This window comes from Equus caballus, chromosome 7 (genome assembly GCF_041296265.1).
Source record: "Equus caballus isolate H_3958 breed thoroughbred chromosome 7, TB-T2T, whole genome shotgun sequence".
Taxonomy (NCBI): domain Eukaryota; kingdom Metazoa; phylum Chordata; class Mammalia; order Perissodactyla; family Equidae; genus Equus; species Equus caballus.
The window spans coordinates 75,346,366-75,371,843 of record NC_091690.1 but is presented as its reverse complement, the minus strand read 5'-3'; the positions used below and the strand labels follow the sequence as shown (position 1 = coordinate 75,371,843).

Here is a 25,478-nt window from a genome sequence, read left to right as displayed (position 1 = left end):
CTCAATCACGTGGCATCCACGGATGACAGAAATCACCTATAAAAATCCTTTTCTTAGACCATCCAGAAAACGCTAATAGATCACGTCCCCAGATTCTTTCTTGTTTCATCTGCTGAGCCTTCATGACTCCACTGGTCCCAGGACACATAGAAGAAGAGTGAGAATTCAGTCCTGTCACTCTCCAGGAATACCATTGTATATTGCAGATTGGCGAATCCAAGATTGTAAAACTATGATAATCCTCTATAATAACAGCCTCCACAAAGCTACTTTCTTCCTGACGGGCTTTCAAGGTCTTCAAGATCTCCATGGCTGGATCTCTATCCCCTTCTGCTCCATCTACTTGACAGTTATTGTAGGAAATCTTACTATCCTTCACTTCATCCGTACTGATGTCACCCTCCATGAACCCATGTACTATTTCTTGGCCATGTTGGCCCTCACAGATTTGGGCCTTTGCCTTTCTACACTGCCCACCGTGCTAGGCATCTTCTGGTTTGATGCCAGAGAGATTGGCATCCCTGCCTGCTTCACTCAGCTCTTCTTCATCCATACCTTGTCTCTAGTGGAGTCTTCAGTTCTATTGTCCATGTCCATTGACCGCTATGTGGCCATCTGCAACCCACTGCGTTACTCCACTGTCTTGACACCTACACGTGTTGTCAAGATGGGACTGAGTTCAGTGCTTAGAAGTGCCCTGCTCATCCTCCCCCTGCCATTCCTTCTTAAGCGTTTTCGGTACTGCCGCTCCCATGTGCTGGCCCACGCATATTGTCTGCACCTAGAGATCATGAAGCTGGCCTGCTCTAGCATCATTGTCAATCACATCTATGGGCTCTCTGTTGTGGCCTGCACTGTAGGTGTGGACTCACTGCTCATCTTCCTCTCCTATGCTCTTATCCTCCGCACCATAGTAAGCATTGCCTCCCGCCAGGAGCGACTTTGGGCCCTCAACACCTGTGTCTCCCACATTTGTGCTGTGTTACTCTTCTACATCCCCATTATTGGCTTGTCTCTTGTGCACCGCTTTGGTGAACATCTGCCCCGCATTGTACACATCCTCATGTCTTATGTGTATCTGCTGGTACCACCTCTCATGAACCCCATTGTCTACAGCATCAAGACCAAGCAAATCCGCCAACGCATCGTTAAGAAGTTTGAGTTTATAAAATCACTTACGTGTTTTTGGCAGGATTAGTTTAAGGTGAAGGGAGGAAGTTTTGGGCATAAAGCCCATAGATATTTTTGGTTTCAGCCATGCTGTGCAAAATAATAAACTCCCAACTATCAACAAAAAGGCAATTAACTATGCAACATATTTCATGTGTGACCTTGGTAAAAATTACCTACTTCTCTGTTCTTTAGTTTCCTCAATTGCAGAACGAGTATGGAAATAATTAAAACACCTTCCTCATAGGGATATTGTGAAGATTAAATGAGATAATTCATGTAAATCTCTTACACAGTGCTTGACTCATAACAATTCTCAACAAATATTAACTATTATTATTTGAAAAAATTCAAGAGTACACAAGTTTCATCTTTCATTCCTCTGGGCAGTGGAATCTGATCAGTGATTTACATTTTTTAAATGTATTTATTTTATGTTACTTTATTATAATTATCATTTTTCTAGATTTACACACACCCACACCCCAGTTAATGACTTTTCATGAGAGTGCTTCCTAAGCACATAGCTACAAAGTTAAGAAAAGGAGAAGATGCCCCAGAAGTTTGAGGGAAGGTATTCAGTTGGAAAAACTTCACAACAATAATCATAGCTAAGCCTCAAAAGAGGTAATTGAGGTTTAGAGTAATCACTCGCCATCTGAGTAACTAGTCAAGGGAGTTAATTTCTTTCTTTGGTTATTCTGTATATTACTAGGTTAAAAAAGAGAGAGAAAAGCATGCATATTTTATATTTTTTGCAAGATGTTTCTCTCATATCTGTGTCCAGCCACATTGAACAACACACACGCATACATACACACATGTAAAGGAATACATATAGAGAGAGATTTGCTTAAAGTGGTTTAACATAAATAGTTTGAATAAATCAACACATTTGGGAACCAATGGATAAATTAATGGATACAGTCTTATCTTCCTAGCTAAGATTTTTCCTTGAAGAGAAGAGATAGTTTCTCTTCATTTTGTGTTCTTCTCTTCATTATTGTCTCTTTCCTACAACATCAAGCAAGATGTAGGACAAGCAACTGCCAGAACACGGAAGAAAAATAAAAGTCCATGCTATGGACTGAAGGTGTCCCCCCAAAATTCATATATTGAAGTCTAATCTCCAGTGTGATGGTATGTTGAAGTGAAGACTTTGGAGATAATTAATGAAGGTAGAGCTCTCATGAATAGGATTAGTGTCCTTATAAGAAGAACCACAAGAGAGATGATCTCTCTCTCTTCAACATGTGAGGACACAGAGAGAAGATAGCTGTCTGCAAACCAGAAAGAGAGCCCTCACCAAGAAGCCAATCAGCTGGAACCTAAGTTGGACTTCTCGACCTTCTGAACTGTGAGAAATAAATGTTCTTTAAGCCACTCAGTCTATGGTGTTCTGCTATAGCAGCCTGAATGGGCTAAGACAGTATAAATTCTAGTACTATAAAGGAAATAAGAATGTCATAGTAACAAACACCCAGAACTGATGAGGAAAACAAAGAGCAGAGTGATTAGGGTGGTCAGAAGTGGGCAGGAAATCTGTTCTGAAGGAGGAGCTAACAATGTTCATGATTGTAATGACAGAATATTACATATGTATAACTTTTTTTCCAGACTGTTTTTTCATTTCGTTCAATTTCCCATTTGTTCATTATAATGCTCCAGTGGAGAAATCCAGACAATGCTTCCATCTGCTGAGCTAATAGTTCTGAGATTTCTCTCCAGAGCCAAAATCATGGAGTCCTCCATGAATGGCAGTACATAACTCACAATTTGCATTCTAGTGGGAAGTCCAGATAAGTTGTATGCCTGTCTTGTCAGCCCTATCTTCTCTCTTCCATGGGCAACTCAATGATAGTATACATTATTAGGTATGACTGTCACCTATGTGAGCCCATGTACCAACTATTGGCCCTGTTGGCTTCCCCTGAGTTGGGTTTGACCTCTTCCACCCTCCTTGGTGTCTTGACTGTCTTATGGTTCAATCACTGTAATGTTGCTACACCTACTCATTTGATCAGCTCTTCTTCCTCTATACCTTCTCCTTCTTGGAGCCTTCAGTTCTTACCATGGCCTTGGCCACTAGGATGTCATTTCTTTCTCACTGAGATACACCTCATGGTTCAGTGTCTCCAGAGCCCAACAGGTAGAACTGCTGTTTGGGGCCAGGAACCTGACTCTCATCCTACCCCTACCCTTCCTCCTAAGATGGTTTGTTTATTGTGGGTTAAGACTCTGACCCATCCTTCTGTCTGAATCAGAATAAAATGAACCTGGCCTGTTCTGGTATAATTATCAATTACATTTATGGCCTAATGAAACTGGTTTCATGCTTAGACATGGATACTATCCTCATTCTCACCGCTTACGCCCTTATCTTGCATTCAGTGGCCTGCCTGAGAGTACCTGGGAGCTGACTATGGGCACTGGGCACGTGTTTCTCACCTCTGCACTGTTCTTATCTTCTGTATCTCCTAGAGGGACTGTCAGCTCTGCACTATTTGGAAGAATGGTGTCTCTTGTAATGCACCTGGTTCTGGGGTATGTGGCTGCCGGGGGGTTCCTCTGTTCAATCCCATAGTTTATAGTATCACATCAGCCTGAATCTTAAAAGGATGCAATAGACCAATGCTATTTGCAAGCAGTGTAGATAAGCTCCTGAGTGAAAATGAAGAATTCCTAGGAAAAGGTACAATATTATTCCATGAAGAGGGAACGCAGTTCCTGAGAAAGTAGATATTCCCCATAATTGCCTTTTTTCTCAATGCGTATTGATTTTGTAGCTGTCATAGAAAAGCTACTGGAATTAAATTCATAAATAATATGGTTTTTAAAAGTAACATCAAAGAAAGCTGATTCTGTCACTAGACTTCACAAAAATACATTTTTATTTAAACTTTTATTAGATAATTGTAGAAATTGAGATGCCATTATAAGACATAATGCAGAGAGATCCTTTGCATGCTTTTTCCAGTTTCTCCCCAGTGGGAACATTTTACAAAACCATAGTATACTATCGCAACCAGAATACTGACATTGATACATCTACCAATCTTTTTCAGATTTTTCCACTTTTACTTGTTCTCATTTGTCTGTTTATCTGTGTGTGTGCGCATGTGCAGTAGACTCCACATCACATTCCATTCTACATTCTCGCCAACAATGTATGATGGTTCAGTTACTCTGCATCTCACCAATGCTTGTTGTTACCAAAAAATGCATTTGAATGTGCTGATTGGTTCTAGACAGATTGATCTAGACAGATCTTTTGCATTTCTGAAACCTTTCCAGAGCAACCTCTTTATCAGACAGATTTTCCATGGAACGACTATTTCTCCATTTGAACGTAATCTTTCATTGAATATGAGTGCCATAAAGGGGAAAAGTAACACAGTTTTTCTGTTCCTATAGAGCTTGACTTGCCCTGTTTCTTCTCACTTTCACCTATCCACATCATACACAGGAGTCCTTCCACTGAAATTGAAGCCATTGTGTTTGTAGACTCCATTCCTAGACACTGAATCTATGTTCCTTCACTCAAGGGTCAGTCAGCCAGTGGCCTCCAAATCAGATAATGCTACCTGTGTACACCCTCTGATCCTTGGTGCCACCCCAGGCACAGCATATCTTGATTGTCTCCCCCCATACTGGGTTATTCTGAGTGCAAGAGTATGAAGCGAAAATTCTTCCATTTTTTGCATTTTATGATAACAAAATCAAATCTGAAAACATTTACTGAGTAACCGTTCCGTATGATGTACCTGTCCAGTTCTCATTCTGAATTAAATGTCCCTGTGGGAGGAACATCCTCACTGGTTTGATTATAGAGTCACTCACTGAAAATTTTCAACCATTTATTTTGCTTCCCCTGGTCCTCCTCATTGTTTACTTCATAAAGGAGGTCCCATAACTTTTAGCCATCCCAACCTCAGTGAAACTGTTTCCCTAGCCCATTGATTTTTAAAACTCTTTTCCAGGATATTCTGGGACCACAGGGAAGGGTTTTAACAGCAATAGTGGGTGGGGAGGTGAGTGTGATCGATGTTACAATTAATGGGGCTTTGGAGCTCTCTTTAATTAGATCACTGTATCCATATTTTATGTGATATTTCAAAGAAAAAAGGGTTCTACTGCCAAAAAGTAGCACTATTCCTTTTTTAACTTGATTCTTTAGCAAGGTCTGTCATTCTTCGGATCTAATGATGCATTCCAAAGCCTATCCTGGTCTTTTGGGGTCATCTTTGATTTCCACATTCTCTGACTCCACAATCTGACTTGTCTATTCCTCAATATCTCCCTCATCTTAGCTCACCAACCCTGTCTCTGCTAAAAGCATGTGTCAAAAGTAGATGCTGCTTGTCTGCATCTAGAGAGTTTGCCTGACTATTATGGGAAGTGGGAGGTAAGGCTTGTCCTCATCAGAAAATCTCTTTTCATTCCTCGAATAACCTGATTCATTAATGCCTTCACCACAACACATGCAAATTTGTTTTAAATGGCTCTGTTTTTATTTATAAGAAGTTTTTTCAGAACAGGTTTAGGTTTACACAAATGAAAGAAAGCTACTGAGATTTTCCATACACCCTCTAGCTCCACACATGCTTGGCCTCCCCATTATCAACATCCCCCAGAGTGGTATATTTCTTACATCTGATGAATCTGCTCTAACGCATCATAATCACCCAAAGACCATAGCTTACCTAAGGGTCCATTCTTGTGTTGTGCATTTTATGAGTTTGGACAAATGTGTAACTGCATGTATCCACTATTCTTGTATCCTTCAGTGTATTTTCACTGTTCTAAAATTCCTCTGTGTTCTGCCTATTCATCCCTCCCCTCAATCCCAACCTCTGGAAACCACTGATCTTTTTACTGTTTCTAGTTTTGCCTTTGCCAGAGTGTCATATATTCGGAATCATACAGTGCGTAGTCTTTTCAGATTGGCTTCTTTCACTTAGTAATGTGCATTTAAGTTTCCTCCATTTTTTTCTTCATGGCTTAATAGCTCATTTATTTTTAATGTTAAATAACATTAAATTTTCTGGATGTGCCATATTTTATTTGTCCATTTACCTACTGGAAAACATCTTGGTTGCTTCCAAGTTTTGGCAATTATGAATAAAGCTGCTGTAAACATTTGTGTGCAGATTTTTGTGTAAACATAACTCTTCAACTCCTTTGGGTAAATACCAAGGAGCTCAATGGCTAGATCTTATGTTAAGAGTATGTTTAGTATTGCAAGAAATGACAAACTAGGTTCCAAAATCTTTGTACCATTTCATATTCCTACCAGCACTGTATGAGAGTTCCTATTGCTACCCATCCTCACCAGAATTTAGTGTTGCCAGTGTTTCTGCTTTTGGCCGTTGAAATAGGTATATAGTGGTATGTCATTGTTTTAATTTGAATTTCCCTGATGATACATGATGTGGAGCATTTTGTCATCTACTTGTCTGTATGTGTTCTTTGGTGAAGTGTCTGTTAAGATCTTTGGGACATTTTTTATTCTGATTGTTTTCTCATTGTTGAGTTTTAGAGTTCTTTGATATATATTGAATGATGTGTCTTTCTTATCAGATGTGTCTTTTGAAAATGTTGTCTCCCAGTCTATGGCTTGTCTTCTAATTCTCTTAATATCTTTCATAGAGCAGAAGTTTTCAATTTTAATGAACTCCAGTGTATCAATTATTTATTTAATGGATCATGACTTTGGTATTGTATCAAAAGAAAACCAATGCCATACCCAAGGTTATCTAAGTTTTCTCTTCGTTATCTTCTAGGAGTTTTCTAATTTTGCATTTTGTTCTACGATCCATTTCAAGTCAATTTTTTGAAGAGTATAAAGCCTGTGTCTAGATCCTGTTTGTTTTTTTGTATGCATATGTTCAGTTGTTCTAGCGTTATTTGTTGGAAAGACTGCCTTGGCTCCATTATGTTGTCTTTATTCCTTTGTCAAAATTCAACTGACTAAATTTATTTGGGTCTATTTTTGGGCTTTCTATTCAGTTTCATTGATCTATTTGTCTATTCTTTCACCAATACCACACTGTCTTGATTACTGTAGCTTTATAGTAACAAAATGTTTTATACAAGATTTGTTCTTCTCCTTCAATATTATGTTGACTATTATGGGTCCTTTTTAAATTTCAATTCCACTGACTCATTACTGGTATAATCATTTTTTTTAAAAGTGTCAGTTTTTACCTGAATTTTCAATCTAGGGACCTGGCGTGCATTCTATATGTCCCTGACTAATCCAATGCATCTCAAAGAAGCATTTCTGCCCAAGCATGGTAAGGATAACTCAAACCAGTGAATTATGAACCAGATTGTGTTAGCAGTGGCTCTAATTCTCCACCTTTTGGTAGGAATAGTCCCACTAAAAACATTAAAGTCACTGATTCAGTTGTGAAGAAGTTCCACATCCATGCTGATGATTAAATGCATTTTAAACTGTTAGAGACAATCATCTCTTTATGATATATTTCTTTATAAACTCAGCATATGCCAGATTCATTGTTTCTTTTGTAAACAATGTGAAAGTCCCAAAGTAAATAAAAGGTCAGTTAATTAATACCAACAATATCGGTGATAATCATTAGGACAAAATAATAGCAGTAATATGTATAAGTTAAGATAAATTAATATTCATAATTACAGTATATAATACACAATAAAATAATAGAAACACATCATATATTAGATATGTTACTACTGAACATTAACCAAAGGATTATATTATATTACACTAAAAATAAGTTCCTCAGGAGTTGGTCCCAAGGCCTAGTTGTGAAGTTCAGCACACTCTGTTTCAACAGCCCAGGTTCAGTTCCCAGGTGCAGACCTACACCACTCAACTGCAGCCATGCTGTGGCAGTGACCCACATGCAAAATAGAGGAAAATTAGCACAGATATTAGCTCAGGGCGAATCTTCCTCAGCAAAAATAAATAAATAAATAAATAAATAAATAAATAATTATAAAAATGTGTTAGCAAGGTATCAATTCTTTGGTCAATGTCTCAGTAGGAAAGATCAGTTAACTATGCAGATTTTGGAAATTTAAGAGTATTTTAGGAACACTGAATCTCAAAGGTGAAGGAAATATTTCCCACAGAGATAAAGCACGCCTGCCCATCCTACAACCCCAGGTATGCAGATAGTCAGAAACATTCCCATTTGGAGGAACCACTTCCTGTAACTGATCATCAGAGAAGCTTTACAAATAATTATTATTTTTCTCATGGGAGTGGATTGTGACTATTAAGAGAAAAACGTTGAGATTCTTTTTTCTAAAACTCATTTAGAAAACATTAAAATATGGGCTTCTCAAAGCGCACCAAAACTCAAGCCAATACTGTCATCCATTTTATCTAGGATCTTAAATAAAATTCAGGCTTATGTTATAATATAGTCTGAGATAATAGAGATGCAAGTATGTTCTGATTAAAAAAAATTTTAGAAAGAAAGATAGTTCATCATGATTAGGTTCTGCATTTATTGACTATTGCTACACTTTATTTCTCTGACTAGCCTAATCAATTTTAAAACACCATTAACTTATTTATATTTTTCTTTTCTTTTCTTTTCTTTTTTCCTTTTTCTTCCCAAAGCCCCCCACTACATAGTTGTATATTCTTCGTTGAGAATCCTTCTAGTCGTGGCATGTGGGAGGCTGCCTCAGTGTGGCTTGATGAGCAGTGCCATGTCCGTGCCCAGATTCGAACCAATGAAACACTGGGCCACCTGCAGCGGAGCGCACAAACTTAACCACTCGGCCACAGGGCTATCCCCTATATTTTTCCTATTTTATGATAAAATAACATTTCCGTGTAAATGTGTGAGCCTCTATCACACTTAATTGAAGCAAGTCTAAATATTTGATCCACATTACCTGCACCAGCTATCAGTTTATTGCCTCTTACCTCCAAATTTATTTTTGCTGATCTGTATAATAGAACTGAGCCTTGGAAATATTTCTTTCTTGCCAGCCTGCATGATAAGTCTTCAGTAAAGGGCACTGGAGGAACACTGGAAGAGGATGGTGTGTTCTCTTCCTGGTTCCACTATGTTCATCTAATTGTGTTCCTGCAGCGTACATGGATCTTTCCAGCAGTGACTGGTGGCCAGCAGCAAACAACACCTCACATGTATTTCTTTAGGCCCCAGTTTCAGCTGCACTCCCAAGGGCAACTAATGACTACTGGGGGTGCCCCAGCTCATTCCCAGGAGGTTTCTCAGTGATGACATTCCAATGAGTCAACAGCAGACCCACTCCTCAAGCATCTTCTGGAAACTTTCTGATGATTCCAGCTTGTGCCCAACCAGCTCTCTAGAAAGTCAACAGCAACCGGCCATGGGCAGCTTCGTGGAAAAGTTCATCAGTCTTCCAGCAAGTGGTTCTCTACCCACCAGCTTTAACCTACTAATTGTGGACCAGCTTTGACCCAGAAGCACGTAGTAAACTCTGCCATTCAGTGGGCTTCAACCACACTCTCTCCAACAACATCCAAATGCCAGCCTTGGGAGGATTCTCCTCCTGAAAAGTTGTTCCTTCCTTGGAGACTCCCTCTCAGCCCTGCGGTATCACTTAGAGTTCTTTCTTTCCCACTTTTACTTGGTTCCCTGTTACTATAATCTCTTGTTAATAAATCTTTCTATTAAACTTCTCTGTAAAAATTACTATATGGTTTCCGTCGCCTAATTGGATCCCAACTAACACACTACTCAAAGCAAGTTTTTTGTTTTATCAAATCTACCCCACATTTTGATCTAGTACCTTCAAGGAACCAATTAGCAAGTAGGAACTGTGACGTCAAATGAAGCCTATTTCTGTGTGAAACTCACACTCTCTGGACCTCAGATTCGTCCTCTTCTAAACCTCAGCCAGTTGAAATTGAAGATGTTCTTCCAGAATCTGAGACTTACACCACACTTGAACTAACAACCATTGAAGAGTTCTTACAAAATTAAGTTTCAGAAGGCAGCATGGGGGTAACTTTCAACCAGAATGGATAGAAAATAACTCTTTTACTGTCTGTCAAATTGTGTCAAAGGACATTGGAGGGTTTGGGGGTTTGGGAGCATTCTCCAATATTTATGCATTTTAACTTCCAAAAGAAATACAAGATCCTGTATCTCCCCCTCCCCACCTCCATATTTCTTACTGATTAGCTGGGAAATAACAATAAAAAATAACAGTGATGATAGTGGCAATAACACCTAACAATTATTGAGCATTTATTATATGCTACAAAATGTCTCAAAACACTTACATGAAATATTCAATTTTACTCTCCTTTGGAAATTAAGATAGCAGAGTCAAAGTTTTAAAATAAGATTTTTGCCAGTTACGAAAATGTGTTCTCCAGCTAGCAGCTAGGTGACTGCCATACCATGATTACTTAAGACTTGGTACATCAAAGTTATAAGCTTTCTCTTATATAGAACTATAACCTAGAATCCAGTCTAAAAATTGCCTGTGCTTATTTGTAGAGAAAGGCCTCTGAGAAAGGCCTACTTAAGTAGGGTAGGGAAACCATGCAGGAATTAAAAAGATATGCCTTATAAAAACTTTGGAATGTTAATTGAAAAGTGTGATTATAACATACATTTTTAAATAGTCAAATGTTTGTACGACATCGAACATCAGTCATTTTGTTAAAATTTAAACGTTCTTAAACTATTTTTATTCACTGTCATCTTACTATCATAAAATAGTCAATTTCCTCTTCAATTCTCATGTAACCTTTTTAGATAGGAGGTTCAATGAGATAAGTTACTATAACCAATATCACATGCCTGACTAATGAAAAGCCTGGAGCCACAGTCAGATCTGTCTGATCTCAAAACCTGAACTTTTGACCTTGAGCTGTTGAGAATTTCTGAACTCTAGTTTCCCACATATGCTAACATTTTGGATTAATGGGCATCTATTACTGCAGTAATAGAGATGTAGAGATGAAGAGAAGTAAGACAGCATGGCGTGTTGCTGGGAACTACGCACTTCAGGCATTAGGTGAACATAGATGGGCAACAACTTTACTCACTCTACAACGAGAACGTGCAGGGGAAAAAATGTTACTTGTTTTCTTTCTAAGTCATTTGTCTTCCTCAAATTTCTACCAACTAATTTTCATAAAAAAGTTGAAATAACAAGAAATAAAAAACAATACTGAAATTTTAAAAACACTCGTCTTAGCCTCAGTTTGTCTCAGTTCAGTCCAGTAATATTCCCTTTAGGGTCTTTTCATTCTTTCCCAGTTCTGTCTCTTCTCAAGGCACCATCTTTGTGTACGAGACATTCCCTTGCATCCTGCCTTTTCTCTCTGTTCCTTGTTTCTCTTCCCCACCTGTTTCTGGGCTAGAAGATATGGAGTTTTGTTCTGTCTCTGCCTGCATCATATCCTGTTTTCCCTTACACAAGGTGAATAGCTAAGATTAAAGATGACAGGATTATCTTCCCTATAATACGATCAAACTTTATGTTCCTTCTAATCAAAGCTGTTGAAAAATTAATCCAGTCATCCAGTCTCTCTCGCTCTTTCTTTCTCTCTGTAACATCTGAGATTCAGATCTAACTTCTGCAAGAACATATCTAATAGTACCTCTCTCTTCCCAGTGCTTGGACTCAGAGACTGTGAATAACTTTACTTGTGTGTCTGTTGAGGGGGATACTATTTCTGTTATAAAATATTTGTTAAATAGATGAAAAACTGGGTGACAGAATGTATGTATAAACGGATATTATGGGCTGAATGGGTCCTCCTGACCCCAATTGTTATGTTGAAGGCCCAAACACCAATACCTCAGAATGTAATTGTATTTGGAAATAAGGTCTTTAAAGAGGTAATTAAGTTAAAATGAGGCCTTTAGTGTGGGCCTTAATCCAATAGGACTGGCATCCTTATAAGACGAGGAGGAGACACCAAGTATACTCACATACAGAGGAAAGGCCATGTAGGACACAGCAAGAAAATGGCCATCTACAAGCCAAGGGGAGAGGTCTCAGAAGAAACCATACCTGTCAACCCCTTGATCTTGGACTTTGCTAGCTTCCGGAACTGGGAGAAAATAAATTTCTGTTGTGAAAGCCACCCAATCTGGTCTTTTGTTATGGTAGCCCTGGAAAACTAATAGAAGAGATGATTGTGTTTTGGAATGAAATCCATGTTAAAAGTAAAGACGCATTTTTAATTATAGAGGGAATAAAAAATTCTGGAAACAGAGTTGAAAACAAATGATAAAGACAAGGATATATGAAAATTCCTAAACCTTTGTGGTTGTCACAAATGATCAGTTTCTGATTCTGCACGACAGGTCAAGCCCAGAAATCTGCATTAACAAATATTACAGCTGATTCTGATCCTGATTATCTGGGGACTATCATTTGAAAAACACTGCTTCATAACACTCAAACGTGTCTACAATGTGTTTGACCAAAAATTAATGGATTGTGGACACGTGAAGAAGCCCACCACATTCACAGGAATCAGTCAGGCCAAGGAACTGGAATAACCTCTTATGATTGGTTTGGGAATTCTGAAACATTCTTTAATATCTATACATTTATACTCCCAAAAGAGATCCAAATAGCTGGGTACTAATTAGGTAGGTAATGAAAACTGAAATGGGCCTCCATTGCTATCTCTAAAGTGCTTCTCTATCAGCTTTATGAGACCCAAAATGGATGATTAACTCTTCATATCCCTGTATTAACATATGAAACACCTTGTCAGGTTTAAGGAGACTTTGCAGAGGCTCATGTTGCCCACAAAGTTATAAAAACAGATTAGTTTATCCAATTAGCTCCTTGAGATCTGAAAACAAAGGGCTGAATTCTGAGTGGATCAAAGACAGGACAAGGAGACGGAGTCCCTGAGTGTAGACAGGAGTCAGGAGCATATAGGACTACCTGGGTCACCAAGAGTAAGCAACCACACTATTACAATATTCACAAGAACTTGGCTTGACTTCTTTCTTCCCCTTTAGTGATGGGAAATGCATTTAATTAAAAAGCCCCTTTTAATGTTACATATGATTATATATACCCAACATGCACACTGTCACATCCTGTGTGCACAAACTATACAGTTGTGATACATAATACATGAAACACTATTAACAACACCCACTCCGCTTTCCTGAAGGTGTGGGGGTTGTTCAAAGCTTTCCTCAGATCTTTAAAAAGTTGCTACAGTGCATGTCATTCTCTGCTTCCCATGTAGACATCTCACAGGATCACTCTCTTCTCCCCAGGGTCTGAGATAATAAGGTCCAGGGAACCAGTCCTGGTACAGTACAGTGTGGACCTCAGGTAGTTTCATAAAAATCAGGCAGTTAAACATCCACCTTCCAGTCTCTACGAACCCTTCAGAGCCTCTTGTTTTAGCCTTCCTTATCGCTCATTGTAAAGACTGGAGCCTCTGGATCTAACCATGGTGGGTGAGGAGTCAATTTGGTGGGCAGGTGTTTGGTGCTAAGATGTGGAGCCAAGAAGATGTCCCAGAAAGCTTAGCCCGAGCTTTGGAGAAGGAGAGAAGGGACTTTGAGATACAAGAAAGCCTGCAGAGAGTGCCTCCTGAAAGTGGTGACCCCTGCCGTCAGATCTTGCTTACTTCATGGGATCCCTGATCTAGGTAGAACTAGCTCAGAAAGGAGACAAGAGCTTTCTCACATCTGTTAACTTCCTCAGTTTCCTGGTCAGAGAGTTTCTTCCTACATGATAACAGTAGGAATGTTGCTGAGACCCAGGGACACAGGCAAGTTAGGCAGGAAAAATTGAGGTGCAGGGATGCGATGAGCTCAGCTATTATAGGCTCAGTTTCTACCCCTTAGCCTCAGACACAGTTAGCAGAATCAGGAGTTATTTTTAAGAAAAAAACATAGAAGGGTAGGAAGTAATACGATCCTCTGGGAGAAAATCTTGTCTGTGACATAAAAGGACATTTTCCTGAGTGACTACAAAGTATGAGTAACAGAATTGGAAGCAGTCATTGAAGTCGCTCAGGTCTCTGTAAGAAGTGTTCTCTAAGCACAGCAACTCGTGGCAGAAAGGCCATTTGTTAAACCTCCCACTCCACTCTATCCTGGATAACTGTGTTTTGTGCTGGTCAGGAACAGTGAAATCCTCTCCAAACCTGACAATGGACACTCTGAAGACTTTTAAATAACAAGCCTTTAGAATAGTTTTCTGACTAAGATCTCTCTGGCCAACAGGTTAAGGTGATCATTCCCAAGCAGATTCTCCTGGCTTTACTATTCTGGATTTTCTATTATGTCCATGTCCCCTCCTTCAACTTATCCTGATAATTGTCTCTCTCCAATTTCCATTCTCCCCTGCTCCCTTAAAATGTGAAGTTCAAGCTCTGATTCCAAAGAGAATCTCTCTTAAGCTGATAGCTACAAAAAAATGGGGACCAAAGACTTTCTGATATTTCTCTCCATCATTTGTCATTGAATCTCTACCCCATTTAGGCTGTTCCAACTTAAAAAAACTGCCTGGATTTGTTAACCTAAATGTTTCCAAATTTTCCGATGTGTCTTGGAGCTCCAGAGATGTAAGTTTGAATTCTAGCTCTGCCAGTGATTGGCAGTATTACTTAAGGCACATTAGCACATTCTCTCAGGCTCTCTCTCCTCATTTGCAATTTGAGGTAATAATGTTAAGTTGCAAGGCTTTTCTGAGGTCTAAATGCTTTTTCTTTTGCAATATTCCAGGTACAGTGAATGACAAATAGCAGATGTACATTAGGTATTACAGTTCTTTCTTTTTCATAATCCTACTTCATTTTCATATCAAAAAATTTTTCTACTTTAGGTTTCATGTTATATTTTTATTTCTTTTTTAAAGGTTGGCACCTGAGCTAACATCTGTTGCCAATCTTCCTTTTTTTTTCCTTCTTCTTCTCCCCAAAGTCCCCCAGTACATAGTTGTATACTCTAGCTGCAGGTCCCTCTGGTTGTGCCAGGTGGGATGCCGCCTCAGCATGGCCTGATGAATGGTGCCATGTCTGCGCCCAGGATCTCAACCAGCAAAACCCTGGGCTGCCAAAGCGAAGCGTGTGAACTTAACCACTCAGCCATGGGGCTGGCCCCTATATTGTTACTCACCATGTACCTAGCCTGTTTCTGACAGGTAAGTTTATTATGACTCTTCTGATTCACTTTGATGAATAATGTAGGGACCACTGACTATGGTCAAAGCAGAAGCTGAGGAACATTGCACACGAGTCAATCTGACCTTCAAGTAGACAGTGAGTTAACGACACTGTCTGTTAATTTCACTGGTATTTGGAACGAGAAAGAAAATGTCTAAGCATATATTGTGTGTATTTCTCCAGTAAGTTTATTTATTAATTCAGCTAAAGAGACAGCACTTTTTTTTGAAGGCCTGTTAAGCTCTTGATTTTTATGCTAGCTGTTGCTAGTTGACGGTGAATTGTCCTTTATGTGGGAAGAAAATATAACAGTTGTTTACAATCTGGAATCTAGAGAAAAATCAGATCTCAGTTCAAATCCTATTTTGGGCCATTTGCTATGTCTTTGGTCTTAAATGTTCATTTTCTCTAAGCCTCTGTTTCCTCGTTTATACCATAGTATTATTAACAGAATTGTATTCACAGGATTTTTTTAAGGAGATAAAACATGCACCAAGTTAGTAACAGCTAACTAAATAAAATTTAACTCTCATTCATGCATAAAAACATTGTTGAGCACCTACTGTATACTGGGGCACATTCTTTACAGAATTAAACAAAGCAACGCCTCTGGTTTCTCTGAGCTCACATTCTACTGGGATTATTTTTTTATTTTATTTTATTTTATTTTATTTTTTGAGGAAGATTATCCTTGAGCTAACATCTGCTGCCAATCCTCCTTTTATTGCTGAGGAAGACTGGCCCTGAGCTAATGTCCGTGCCCATCTTCCTCTACTTTATATGTGGGACGCCTACCACAGCATGGCTTGCCAAGCAGTACCATGTCCGCACCTGGGATCCGAACTGGTGAATCCCAAAGCGGAAAGTGCACACTTAACAGTTGAGCCACCAGGCTGGCCCCTCTATGGGATTATTATTTGGAAGTGAGACGATCACTGCTCTGGAATTCAGGAGGCTTAAATTGTCAGATGGCCTCTGCCCAATGACTGTCCTCTCCTGAGTCATCATTTCTTCATCTATAGAAAAATGAGCCTTATGAGCATCATTGCCTTTTGTTCTGTGGACTCTCATGGACTCTGACTTGTGACTGGGGGAGTGACCATGGTTGATGCTGCTTCAGTTTCTCCTCCCGACTATGTTCACAGAATAGAATACCTAGACTTATAGGGAGTGACAGTTATGGACTGATGTGAGGATCAGAGCTTTGATTTCTTACTCCAACAGTCAAGAATAATTTTATAGACAGCCATTCACCCACTTTCCAGTTCTTTCTGGAATTGTGTGAGCTGAGTAGCATCTACGAGCTCTCTGGATCAAGCTGGGCTTCCATAACAGAAAGACCAGAGGAGAAGGTGGAAAAGAAAGAAAGGAAGAAAGAAGGAAGGAAGAAAGCAAGGCAGGAAAGAAGATAAAAGAGCAATAGCAAAGGAAATAAGGTAAGAGAAAGGAAAGGAAAAGAAGTTGGGAGGAAGGTTAGAAGGTTAGTAGAGTCCTGGCAGAAAAGAGGCATGTGAGAAGTGTTTAATTAAAGGTCTACTCTTAAGATGTAGACAAAATTAAGTATAATCAACAGGAGGAAGGAAGCTGCTCACACCTCTTAGCGTGAAGGACTAAAGAGAAAAAAACTTCAAAGAAAAAATTTCCCTAAAAAAAATGTTTAGAGGGAACCAGGGACCAGAAGGAAATGACCACTGGAGGAGCTGTACAGTTCTAGGTGTAGTTGATTCTAATCTTTTTTCTTCTTCTTCTTTCCAAGTAAAATTGCTAGCTTTTTCTCAATTCATTTCAGGAGTTTGAAAGGAATCCAACTCTCCCCTTCCATCCACACACAATGACATTGGGATCCCTGGAAAACAAGAGCAGCATTTCCTCTACTTTCCTGCTGAGTGGCATTCCTGGGCTGGAGCACATGCACATGTGGATTTCTATCCCACTGTGCTTCATGTACCTGGTTTCCATCCTGGGTAATTGTACAATTCTTTTTGTCATTAAAACAGAGCCCTCGCTTCATGAACCTATGTACCTCTTCCTGTCCATGCTGGCTCTGACTGACCTGGGTCTGTCTCTCTGCACTTTCCCTACAGTGCTGGGCATCTTTTGGATGGGGTCACGAGATATTGGTCATGATGCCTGCTTTGCTCAGCTCTTTTTCATTCATTGCTTGTCCTTCCTGGAGTCCTCTGTACTACTGTCTATGGCCTTTGACCGCTTCATGGCCATTTGCCGCCCTTTGCATTATTCTTCCATTCTCACCAACACAGTCATCAGCAGGATTGGCCTGGCTTCCCTGGGCCGTAGTGTAGCGCTCATTTTCCCATTGCCCTTTATGCTCAAAAGATTCCCCTATTGTGGCTCCCCAGTCCTCTCACATTCCTACTGTCTCCACCAGGAAGTGATGAAACTGGCCTGTGCAGACATCAAAGCCAACAGCATCTATGGCATGTTTGTCATTGTTTCCACAGTGGGTGTAGACTCACTGCTCATTCTCTTCTCCTATGCCCTGATCCTGCGTACCGTGCTGTCCATTGCATCCAGGGCTGAGAGGCTCAAAGCTCTTAACACCTGTGTTTCCCACATCTGTGCTGTGCTCCTCTTCTATACTCCCATGATTGGTTTGTCCATCATCCACCGCTTTGGGAAGCAGGCACCTCATTTGGTCCAGGTGATCATGGGCTTTGTATATCTTCTATTCCCTCCCCTGATGAACCCAATTGTCTACAGTGTGAAGACCAAACAGATCCGAGATCGTGTGACCCATGCCTTTTGTCGCTAGATGGGTCTAGTCTTGAGGCATTATTTCCTTAAATAGACCCTTACTCCTCTATCCTTGATAATATCCAATATATCTGTAATAAAGGAGACATTTATTTACTCAAATATACACAGGGATAAACAGGAAGTCATAGCTCTCACAGACCTGTCATTCTGGTGGGGAAATACACAATACAGTAGGATGTGGCAGACTGTATTTTCCAAAAATGGCACAGGAATATTTCTAACCCCACATTCTTTTCCAGAAACTTGTCTCTCCTCCATCAAGAGATGGAGTCTACTTCTTCTCCTCTTGTAACTGGGTAGGACTTTGTAACTGCCTCAATCAATTGAACATTGTGGCAGTGACCCTGTAAGTCTTCCAAAGCTGGGTCATAAAAGGTGATATGTTTTTTATTGGTACCCTCTCTCTCCCTCTTTTTCTATCTCTATTTCTTATTCTTCTATATTTCTGTATATCTCACTCAATGCTTGCTTTTCAAACCCAGCCACCATGTTGAGAGGAAGCCCAGATGGCATGGAGAGGCCACATGTAGATGTTCCAGCCAATAGACTAGCTAAGGTCTCAACCTTAGCTGGATCATTATTGACTGCTAGTGAGTGAAGAAATCTTCAAATTATTCCAGGCCCCATCCTTCCCACCTCTCCGGCTGGCACCCAGTGAAACAGACAATCAATCCTACTCTGAACCAGACCAAATTGCAGATTTTTAAGCTAAATAAATGTTTGTTTTTTAAGACACTAAATTTTGGGATGGTTTCTTATACAGCCATATGTTGATTGTGTGCCTCAAAGTAAAAAGAAGTTTACATAGGAACAAAAAGAGAGAGATCTTCCTCCAGCTGGGAGAAGAGAGGGTCAAGAAGGATTTTCCTGAATTGACCCAGTAGCCAGCCTAAAGGGACACATGCAAGTTAGTCAATCAAACAAGAAAATTATGGTCCAGTCTGAAGGACCAGCATGTGCAAAGCTGAGGCAAAGGAGAGAGAGAAGGGACAATGTATTTAAGGAAATATCTGAAGTTGTTTTATTGTCATTGTTGTTCTCTAGTGTCTCAGGGAAGAGTAGAGAACATGGTGGTAGCGGGGAGTAAACGCAAAGAGATTGAGGTACTGACCATGTCAGAAAGGTCATAAGCCAATGAACCAAGAAGAGATAATTCCTTATCCCCTCTTATCTGTGCATTACAATTGTATACCCATGTCACTCCAGATAAAAAATTATCCTTTGAGTAATACATTTCGATATAGTATTTGTAATTTTGGCTTTGAAGTATCTCTGAGGAAAGTAGGCCTGGATAAGATGCTACCAAGGAGAGCTCTGAACGCCTGGAAGGAAGACTGAGGATGTCATGTTCCTGCACACTTTTAGCTCAGGATCCAGAAAGGGAGCAGCAGAGGACCAAAGACAAAATTCTGTACTATGAGGCTTACGTGGCTGCAGTTCTCTCTTGAGGCTGGTCTCATCCAAGGTATCTAGCCACAGTTGACATTTAACTCTTGACAGGCCATGACCCTGCCCCACACCAGTGATTCATCTTGTCTGGAGTGAGAAAGCTTTTTCTGTCATGATGAGAAAGCTGTTTCTGCAATAATGGGTATATGTGAAACTCGGGTGTCATCCTGTGGAATATCTAAGATTTCTTATACACAAAAAATAAAATATAATAGAATACATGTGTGAGTGTCATGGGTAGTTCATGTCTTGTGTGCTTGTGGACACATAAAATTGAGAAAAACCCTAAAGCCACTGCAAATTCCGAAGTACGCATAAAACTCCATTTGAAATCCATACGTGTGTTGTGTACTTGCAATTTCAGTCCTCATATGGGATTCATGTTATCTGATATCTTATAATGAGTTAAAGAGTTACCAGGAGACACTAGAAAGTATACTATACCTGAAATCAGGTTTGGAAAGTTCTACTTTCTAATTGTGTGACTTAGGAAAATTATTTTACTTATATGAGCTCAATTTTCTATTAAAATGAATCTAGCAACGTCTATTCCACAAGGATCTCTACACAATTTAAATATGTATATATGAAAGTTTCAAAGTAAACTCTTAGCATGTTTTTCAGCTCACAGTAAATTTCAGTACTTTCATTCCTAAAATAAAACCTAATAACACATAGTGAAGCATATTAAGAAGCATGTGTGATAAATGAAAGAGGAAGCCCTGAAATAGCCTTGAGGGGAAAAAAGAACCATGGATAATTTTGCAGAGGAGCTGCCTTAACTGAGTCTTAAAGAACAAGCAGCAGTTAGAAGGGCAAAAATGTTTGAGCGGAGGAGTATTAGCTCATTCACTAAGAGTTGTCGAGTGTGCTATTTTCCAGGCGGAGTCTACAGTCTAGGAATATAGTGGGCAAAAGAATAACAAAAGACTGTGCTCTTGACTTACGTTTTGGTTGGAGAGACAGACAATAGACAAGTAAATGATTAATCATTTCAGACAGTGCTAAGTGAGAGTAATGCAGCAATGTGTGAGCAGAAAAACCCTCGGTAAAGAGGGAATTTTCAAGCAAGATTTTGTTATGTGATGGAGTAAGATATGAGAAGACTTAAAAAGCAGAGCATTCCAAAACGACAGAGCAGGTGTTAAAGGCTTGAGGTGGAAATAAACTTGAATGTTCCAGAAATAACAAAAGGACCAGGGTGGCTAGAATTAAGCCAGCAAAAGGCTACATTAATTGATGAAATATTAGCAAGTAATCCTTTCATATTAAACATAGGAGAAGGAAGTGTTAGGCAAAGCTGATATTTCAAGGTCACTATCAGAAGAGAAAAGACTCCTTGATTTAGGAAGTAGAAACATAACTGACCAGCTGTGACCACGAGAAATCATTAGAAGTAGTCTGAGAAGCCTGGGATCAAGCCTTCTACGTCTAAGATGATAATTGTTTAAACTTCGCAGCATTTCTAACCCAGAACTGGTGGGAGTAGGGAGGGGATGAATTGTACCTTTCCATGAGAATCCGGAGGCCCCAAATGCTCTGCTGAGTCTTTGAAAAGAGAGGCAAGGATTGTAGCAGCCTACGGGGCCCCAGTCAAGCATGGATAACTGCGTTTATGCATGGAATATGGAACCAACCTCATTTATTTGCTCATTCATTTAATCGTTATTGAACACTGAATGATCAACTTTTGTGAAAGTTACTGGGAATAAATCAGTGACCAAAACACATTTCCCACCCTCAAAGAGTGTGTATATTGTCTAGAGGAAGTATCTGAAATAATTTATTGTTTAGAATGATCTACAAATTGAGTCCTGAAGTTCAGTTTGGAGTTATCTAGATGAAAATGAGGGAAAAAATAGCTTTCAAAACATAGCAAGTATTTCGTCAAAGAGTCAAGAGATAGCAAAGAGCATTATTTGTTTAGAAATTATAAATAATTCTTGTTGAGAAGTACCCAAGTGGCAGAGTGAGGGGAGGTGGGTGTCTTGAGATGCAACCAGTAAAGCACAAGGATCAGAACTTACAGTGACTGTAGATTTACTAACTCATTCAACCAATATCTATTGAGTACCTACTTTATACCAGACAATGTTCTTGGTTTTAGAAATAGAGCAGTGAACAGAATAGGCAAAAACACTGCTCACAGGAGCCTTAGATATTAGTAGGTATAGGCAAGCAACAAACATGAGAAATAAATAAAAGGCATAGTATGTTAGATGGTGAAAAATGCTACAGAGAAAAATTAAAGTAGGAAAGGGTATAAGCTGTGTTTAGGAAGGTTATAATTTTTGATGATCAAGAAAAACTTCACTAAGAAGGTGATATTTGAAGGAAGTGAGGAAGCATCACAAGGCTATCTTGGGAAAAGGATTTCATACATAGAGAACAGCATGTGCAGAAGTCCAAAACAGGAAAATGGCATGCTAAGGTCACTGTGCCAGGAGAGCATAGTAAGAAAAGAAGAAAAAGAGGTGGTGGTGGCCATATCATGTAAGCCATTAATAGACATTTGGAATTTAAATTCAGAATAAGATGAGAAGTCATTGAAGTATTGCGAGCAGGATTATAACATGATATGTTTTGTATTTAACAGGTTCACTCTTCAGGAGGCAAGGGAGGCAGCAGGGAGTAAAACTAAGCGTTCGAGGTAATAATAATGTACTTGTTAAATATAATAATAATAATCCAGGTAAGACAGGATACTGATTTGGAACAGAGGGTGATAATGGAAGTGGAGGTAGGGGATTATATTTTGAAGGTAGAAATAATGAGACTTGATGAAGGATTGAATGAGAGATTTTAAGGAGCTTATGCATTATTATGAAGGCCAAGTGTAATTTACTCAGGAAAGATATGAGATTGTGTATCTACAGTCATCACTCTTCTTCCTGGATTTAAAAAAACACTCAAAGAAAGCATGACTGGAGGGTAGGAGAACAGCTGGAAGAGACTACAAGAGTTTAAGCAAGAGATAATATTGTTAGACTTCAGGTAGTATCAAAGGAGATGGAGAGAGATGGACAAATTGGGGATGCCTTTAAAAGGTAAAGTTGATAGCACGTTTTCAGTGAATGGATATAGAACACTGTGAGAAAGGATAGGCCTAGAAATTTAATTTGGAGAAGTCGCATGTGGGGTTAGGGAAAGCTATAGAATGGGCATTTTAGGAGAGAGAGAGAATTTTACTGAGGAAGTATAAACAGAAAAACAATCTCATGTAATTTATGGCTCATGTTTAAGATTGTTTAAGATTGAAGGACCTGGAGTCAACAATTGTCTCTAAAACTCTTGAATTTCTTCTTTTAATGCAACAGAATTTGTTTCTGAATATTCTAATGTAATGTTATAGCATGGATGAGAACAAATGTCTGCACAATTGAAAAAGTAAATACGTCTTAGTTCATTGGGACAAATAGAGTGACACTCTCAGCCTCATAATGTTGCACGCAATCAGGTCTTGCTTAAAGTCATGGACATACTCGGAAGTTGTTGGAGTTCAAATTGTTGCCTGTGTCTCAGAATCACCGTCAAGACCCTAACCCAAAACATCAGCTCTCCTCATGGGACCAACAGTAAAGCTCAGGATTCTCATATCGTGGATGCACACTTCTAGCCCCTGACATGAGGATGTGGGTTCTTTTCAGGGCAGAGACCATGTCTTTTATGTTTCTGTATCACTGTGACTGATTCTCTGCCATTTCTAACTTAGACTTTGTATTTATTTAACAAATCAGTAATTCTCAAAGGGTTTCCTGAATTCTCTAGGTGGTTCCTGAGGTATTTCCAGGAATTTCTGAGGTCAAAACTAATTTCATAGTAGTATTAAGATGGCTTTTACTTTTTGTGTCTGTTTTCAGTTTTTATTACCATTCACGTTCTCTCACAAGCGTGCATGGAGGTTTTCTAAAGGCTATGTAACATGGAAGAGCCAAACAAATTGAATGCAAATCCAGTTGCCCTCTATTAAGCCCGACATTAACGCAATTTGCAAAAATTTTAAACACTGCTACTCTTTTTTTCGGCTTTATTGAGGTATTCTTAACAAATAAAACTTCTATGTATTTAAAGTATGCAATGTGATGTTTGGATATATGTATGAATTGTGAAATGATTATGCAATGAAGCTAATGAACATATCCATCACTTTACATAGTTACTTTTTTTTGTGATGAGAAAACTTAGGTCAACTCTCTTAGCAAAGTTTAAGTACACAGTATCATGTTATTAACTATAGTCACCATGCTGTATTTTAGATCTCCAGAGGGTACAAAGGTTCAGTTATGTGGGATGAACAAGTCCTGGAGATCTAATGCTTCTCTTCTCACTAAATTCTTGGAGATTTGTTTCATTCTGTTATTTTTTAAAAATGTGCTATTTATGTTATTATGTAATGGGCTTATTATCATCATTTTAACACATTAATAAAAAAGTATTTAATGTTACTCAGTTTCAATTTTTAATATGGTAAATATCAATAGATATAATGCTCATAAACAGATGATCTGTGGGCCTCTCAATGATTTTTAAGAATTTAAAGGGATCTTAAGGCCAAAATACTTTCTTTCTTTTCTTTTCTTTTTTTTTTTTTTTTTTTTTTGAGGAAGATTAGCCCTGAGCTAACTACTGCCAGTCCTCCTCCTTTTGCTGAGGAAGCCTGGCCCTGAGCTAACATCCATACCCATCTTCCTCTATTTTTATATGTGGGACGCCTACCACAGCATGGTTTGCCAAGTGGTGCCATGTCTGCACCCGGGATCTGAACCGGTGAACCCCAGGTAGGCAAGAAGCGAACGTGTGAACTTAACCGCTGCACCACTGGGCCGGCCCCAAGGCCAAAATATTTTAGAACTGCTGTGACAGATACACTTTTTATCAAGGTACAAAAATAATGAAGTAACAAAGGATACAGGTTATCCTCCCATACCCTATTAATAAAAATCAGTTCTTGGTATTTTGAAGTTTTCCAGAAAGGAGTAGATGTTTCCCTAGAAATTCACACATACATTACAGAATTTTTATTAAGCACTGATTTTCAGACACCAGTAATAAGCACATACATTATTTATTAAAAAATAAAAATAATATTATTATTCTTTTATCTGTTCTCATAACACAAATATAACGCGTACTTTCTATTGTTCTATACAAGGCATAGACCCTGTTCATTCTATCCTACCTATATAGCGTGGATTTGGGGGTGAGACCTTCTAGGCAGAGAGAAAACCACATGCAGAGATCCTCAAATAAAGATACTAGACACCCTAATCCAACTGAATTCAAACTGAACTTATGACTTTTCCACCTCAAATGAATGGCACTATCATTCATCTAGTTGTTAATCCGTGACTCCTTTCTCTCCATTGCTTGCCATATTCACCTAGATTAATGCAGCAGCTTTCTGTCTGTTTCTCTTAGTTCTCTCTTACACTCTTTACTACTGTTTTTTAAATGTAAATCTGATTTATCATTCTGTTTATACCCTCAGTAACCTTCTGTTGTTATTAGAAAAATTAATGCTATTTTACAGGGCCTATATGTTTTGGCCTTTACTTATTTACCAGATGCTCTTGCACTTTATTTTTCTTCCTCTCTACTGCACTGAACAAATGAGTGGATGGATGGATGAAGAATACAGACATACCTCATTTTATTGTGCTTCCCTTCATTGCACTTCACAGATACAGCACTCTTTACACATTGAAGGTTTGTGACAATCCTGTGTCAAGCAAGTCTATCGGCGCAATTTTTCCAACTTCATGTCTCTGTCACATTTTGGTAATTCTCACAATATTTCAAACTTTTTCATTATTGTTATATTTTTCGTGATGAGCTGTGATCAGTAATCTTTGATGTTACTATAGTGATTGATTTGGGGTACCATGAACCACGCCCGTATATGACAGCGAACTTAATAGGA

General features: G+C 39.0%; 2 protein-coding genes across 2 annotated transcripts; both read left to right on the top strand.

Moving 5' to 3' along the window:
• The first annotated feature begins 232 nt into the window (after positions 1-232).
• Positions 233-1,198, top strand: OR51G1 (olfactory receptor family 51 subfamily G member 1). Its single transcript, NM_001391322.1, has one exon. It carries the CDS (start codon positions 233-235, stop codon positions 1,196-1,198), a length of 966 nt encoding a protein of 321 aa, NP_001378251.1.
• Positions 1,199-17,162: 15,964 nt separating this feature from the next.
• Positions 17,163-18,104, top strand: OR51G2 (olfactory receptor family 51 subfamily G member 2). Its single transcript, NM_001391321.1, has one exon. It carries the CDS (start codon positions 17,163-17,165, stop codon positions 18,102-18,104), a length of 942 nt encoding a protein of 313 aa, NP_001378250.1.
• The last annotated feature ends 7,374 nt before the right edge of the window (positions 18,105-25,478 follow it).

Bases quoted from the DNA above. Each gene is read 5' to 3' on its own strand.
- OR51G2 (NM_001391321.1), top strand. From the start codon at position 17,163: ATGACATTGGGATCCCTGGAAAACAAGAGCAGCATTTCCTCTACTTTC.
- OR51G1 (NM_001391322.1), top strand. From the start codon at position 233: ATGATAATCCTCTATAATAACAGCCTCCACAAAGCTACTTTCTTCCTG.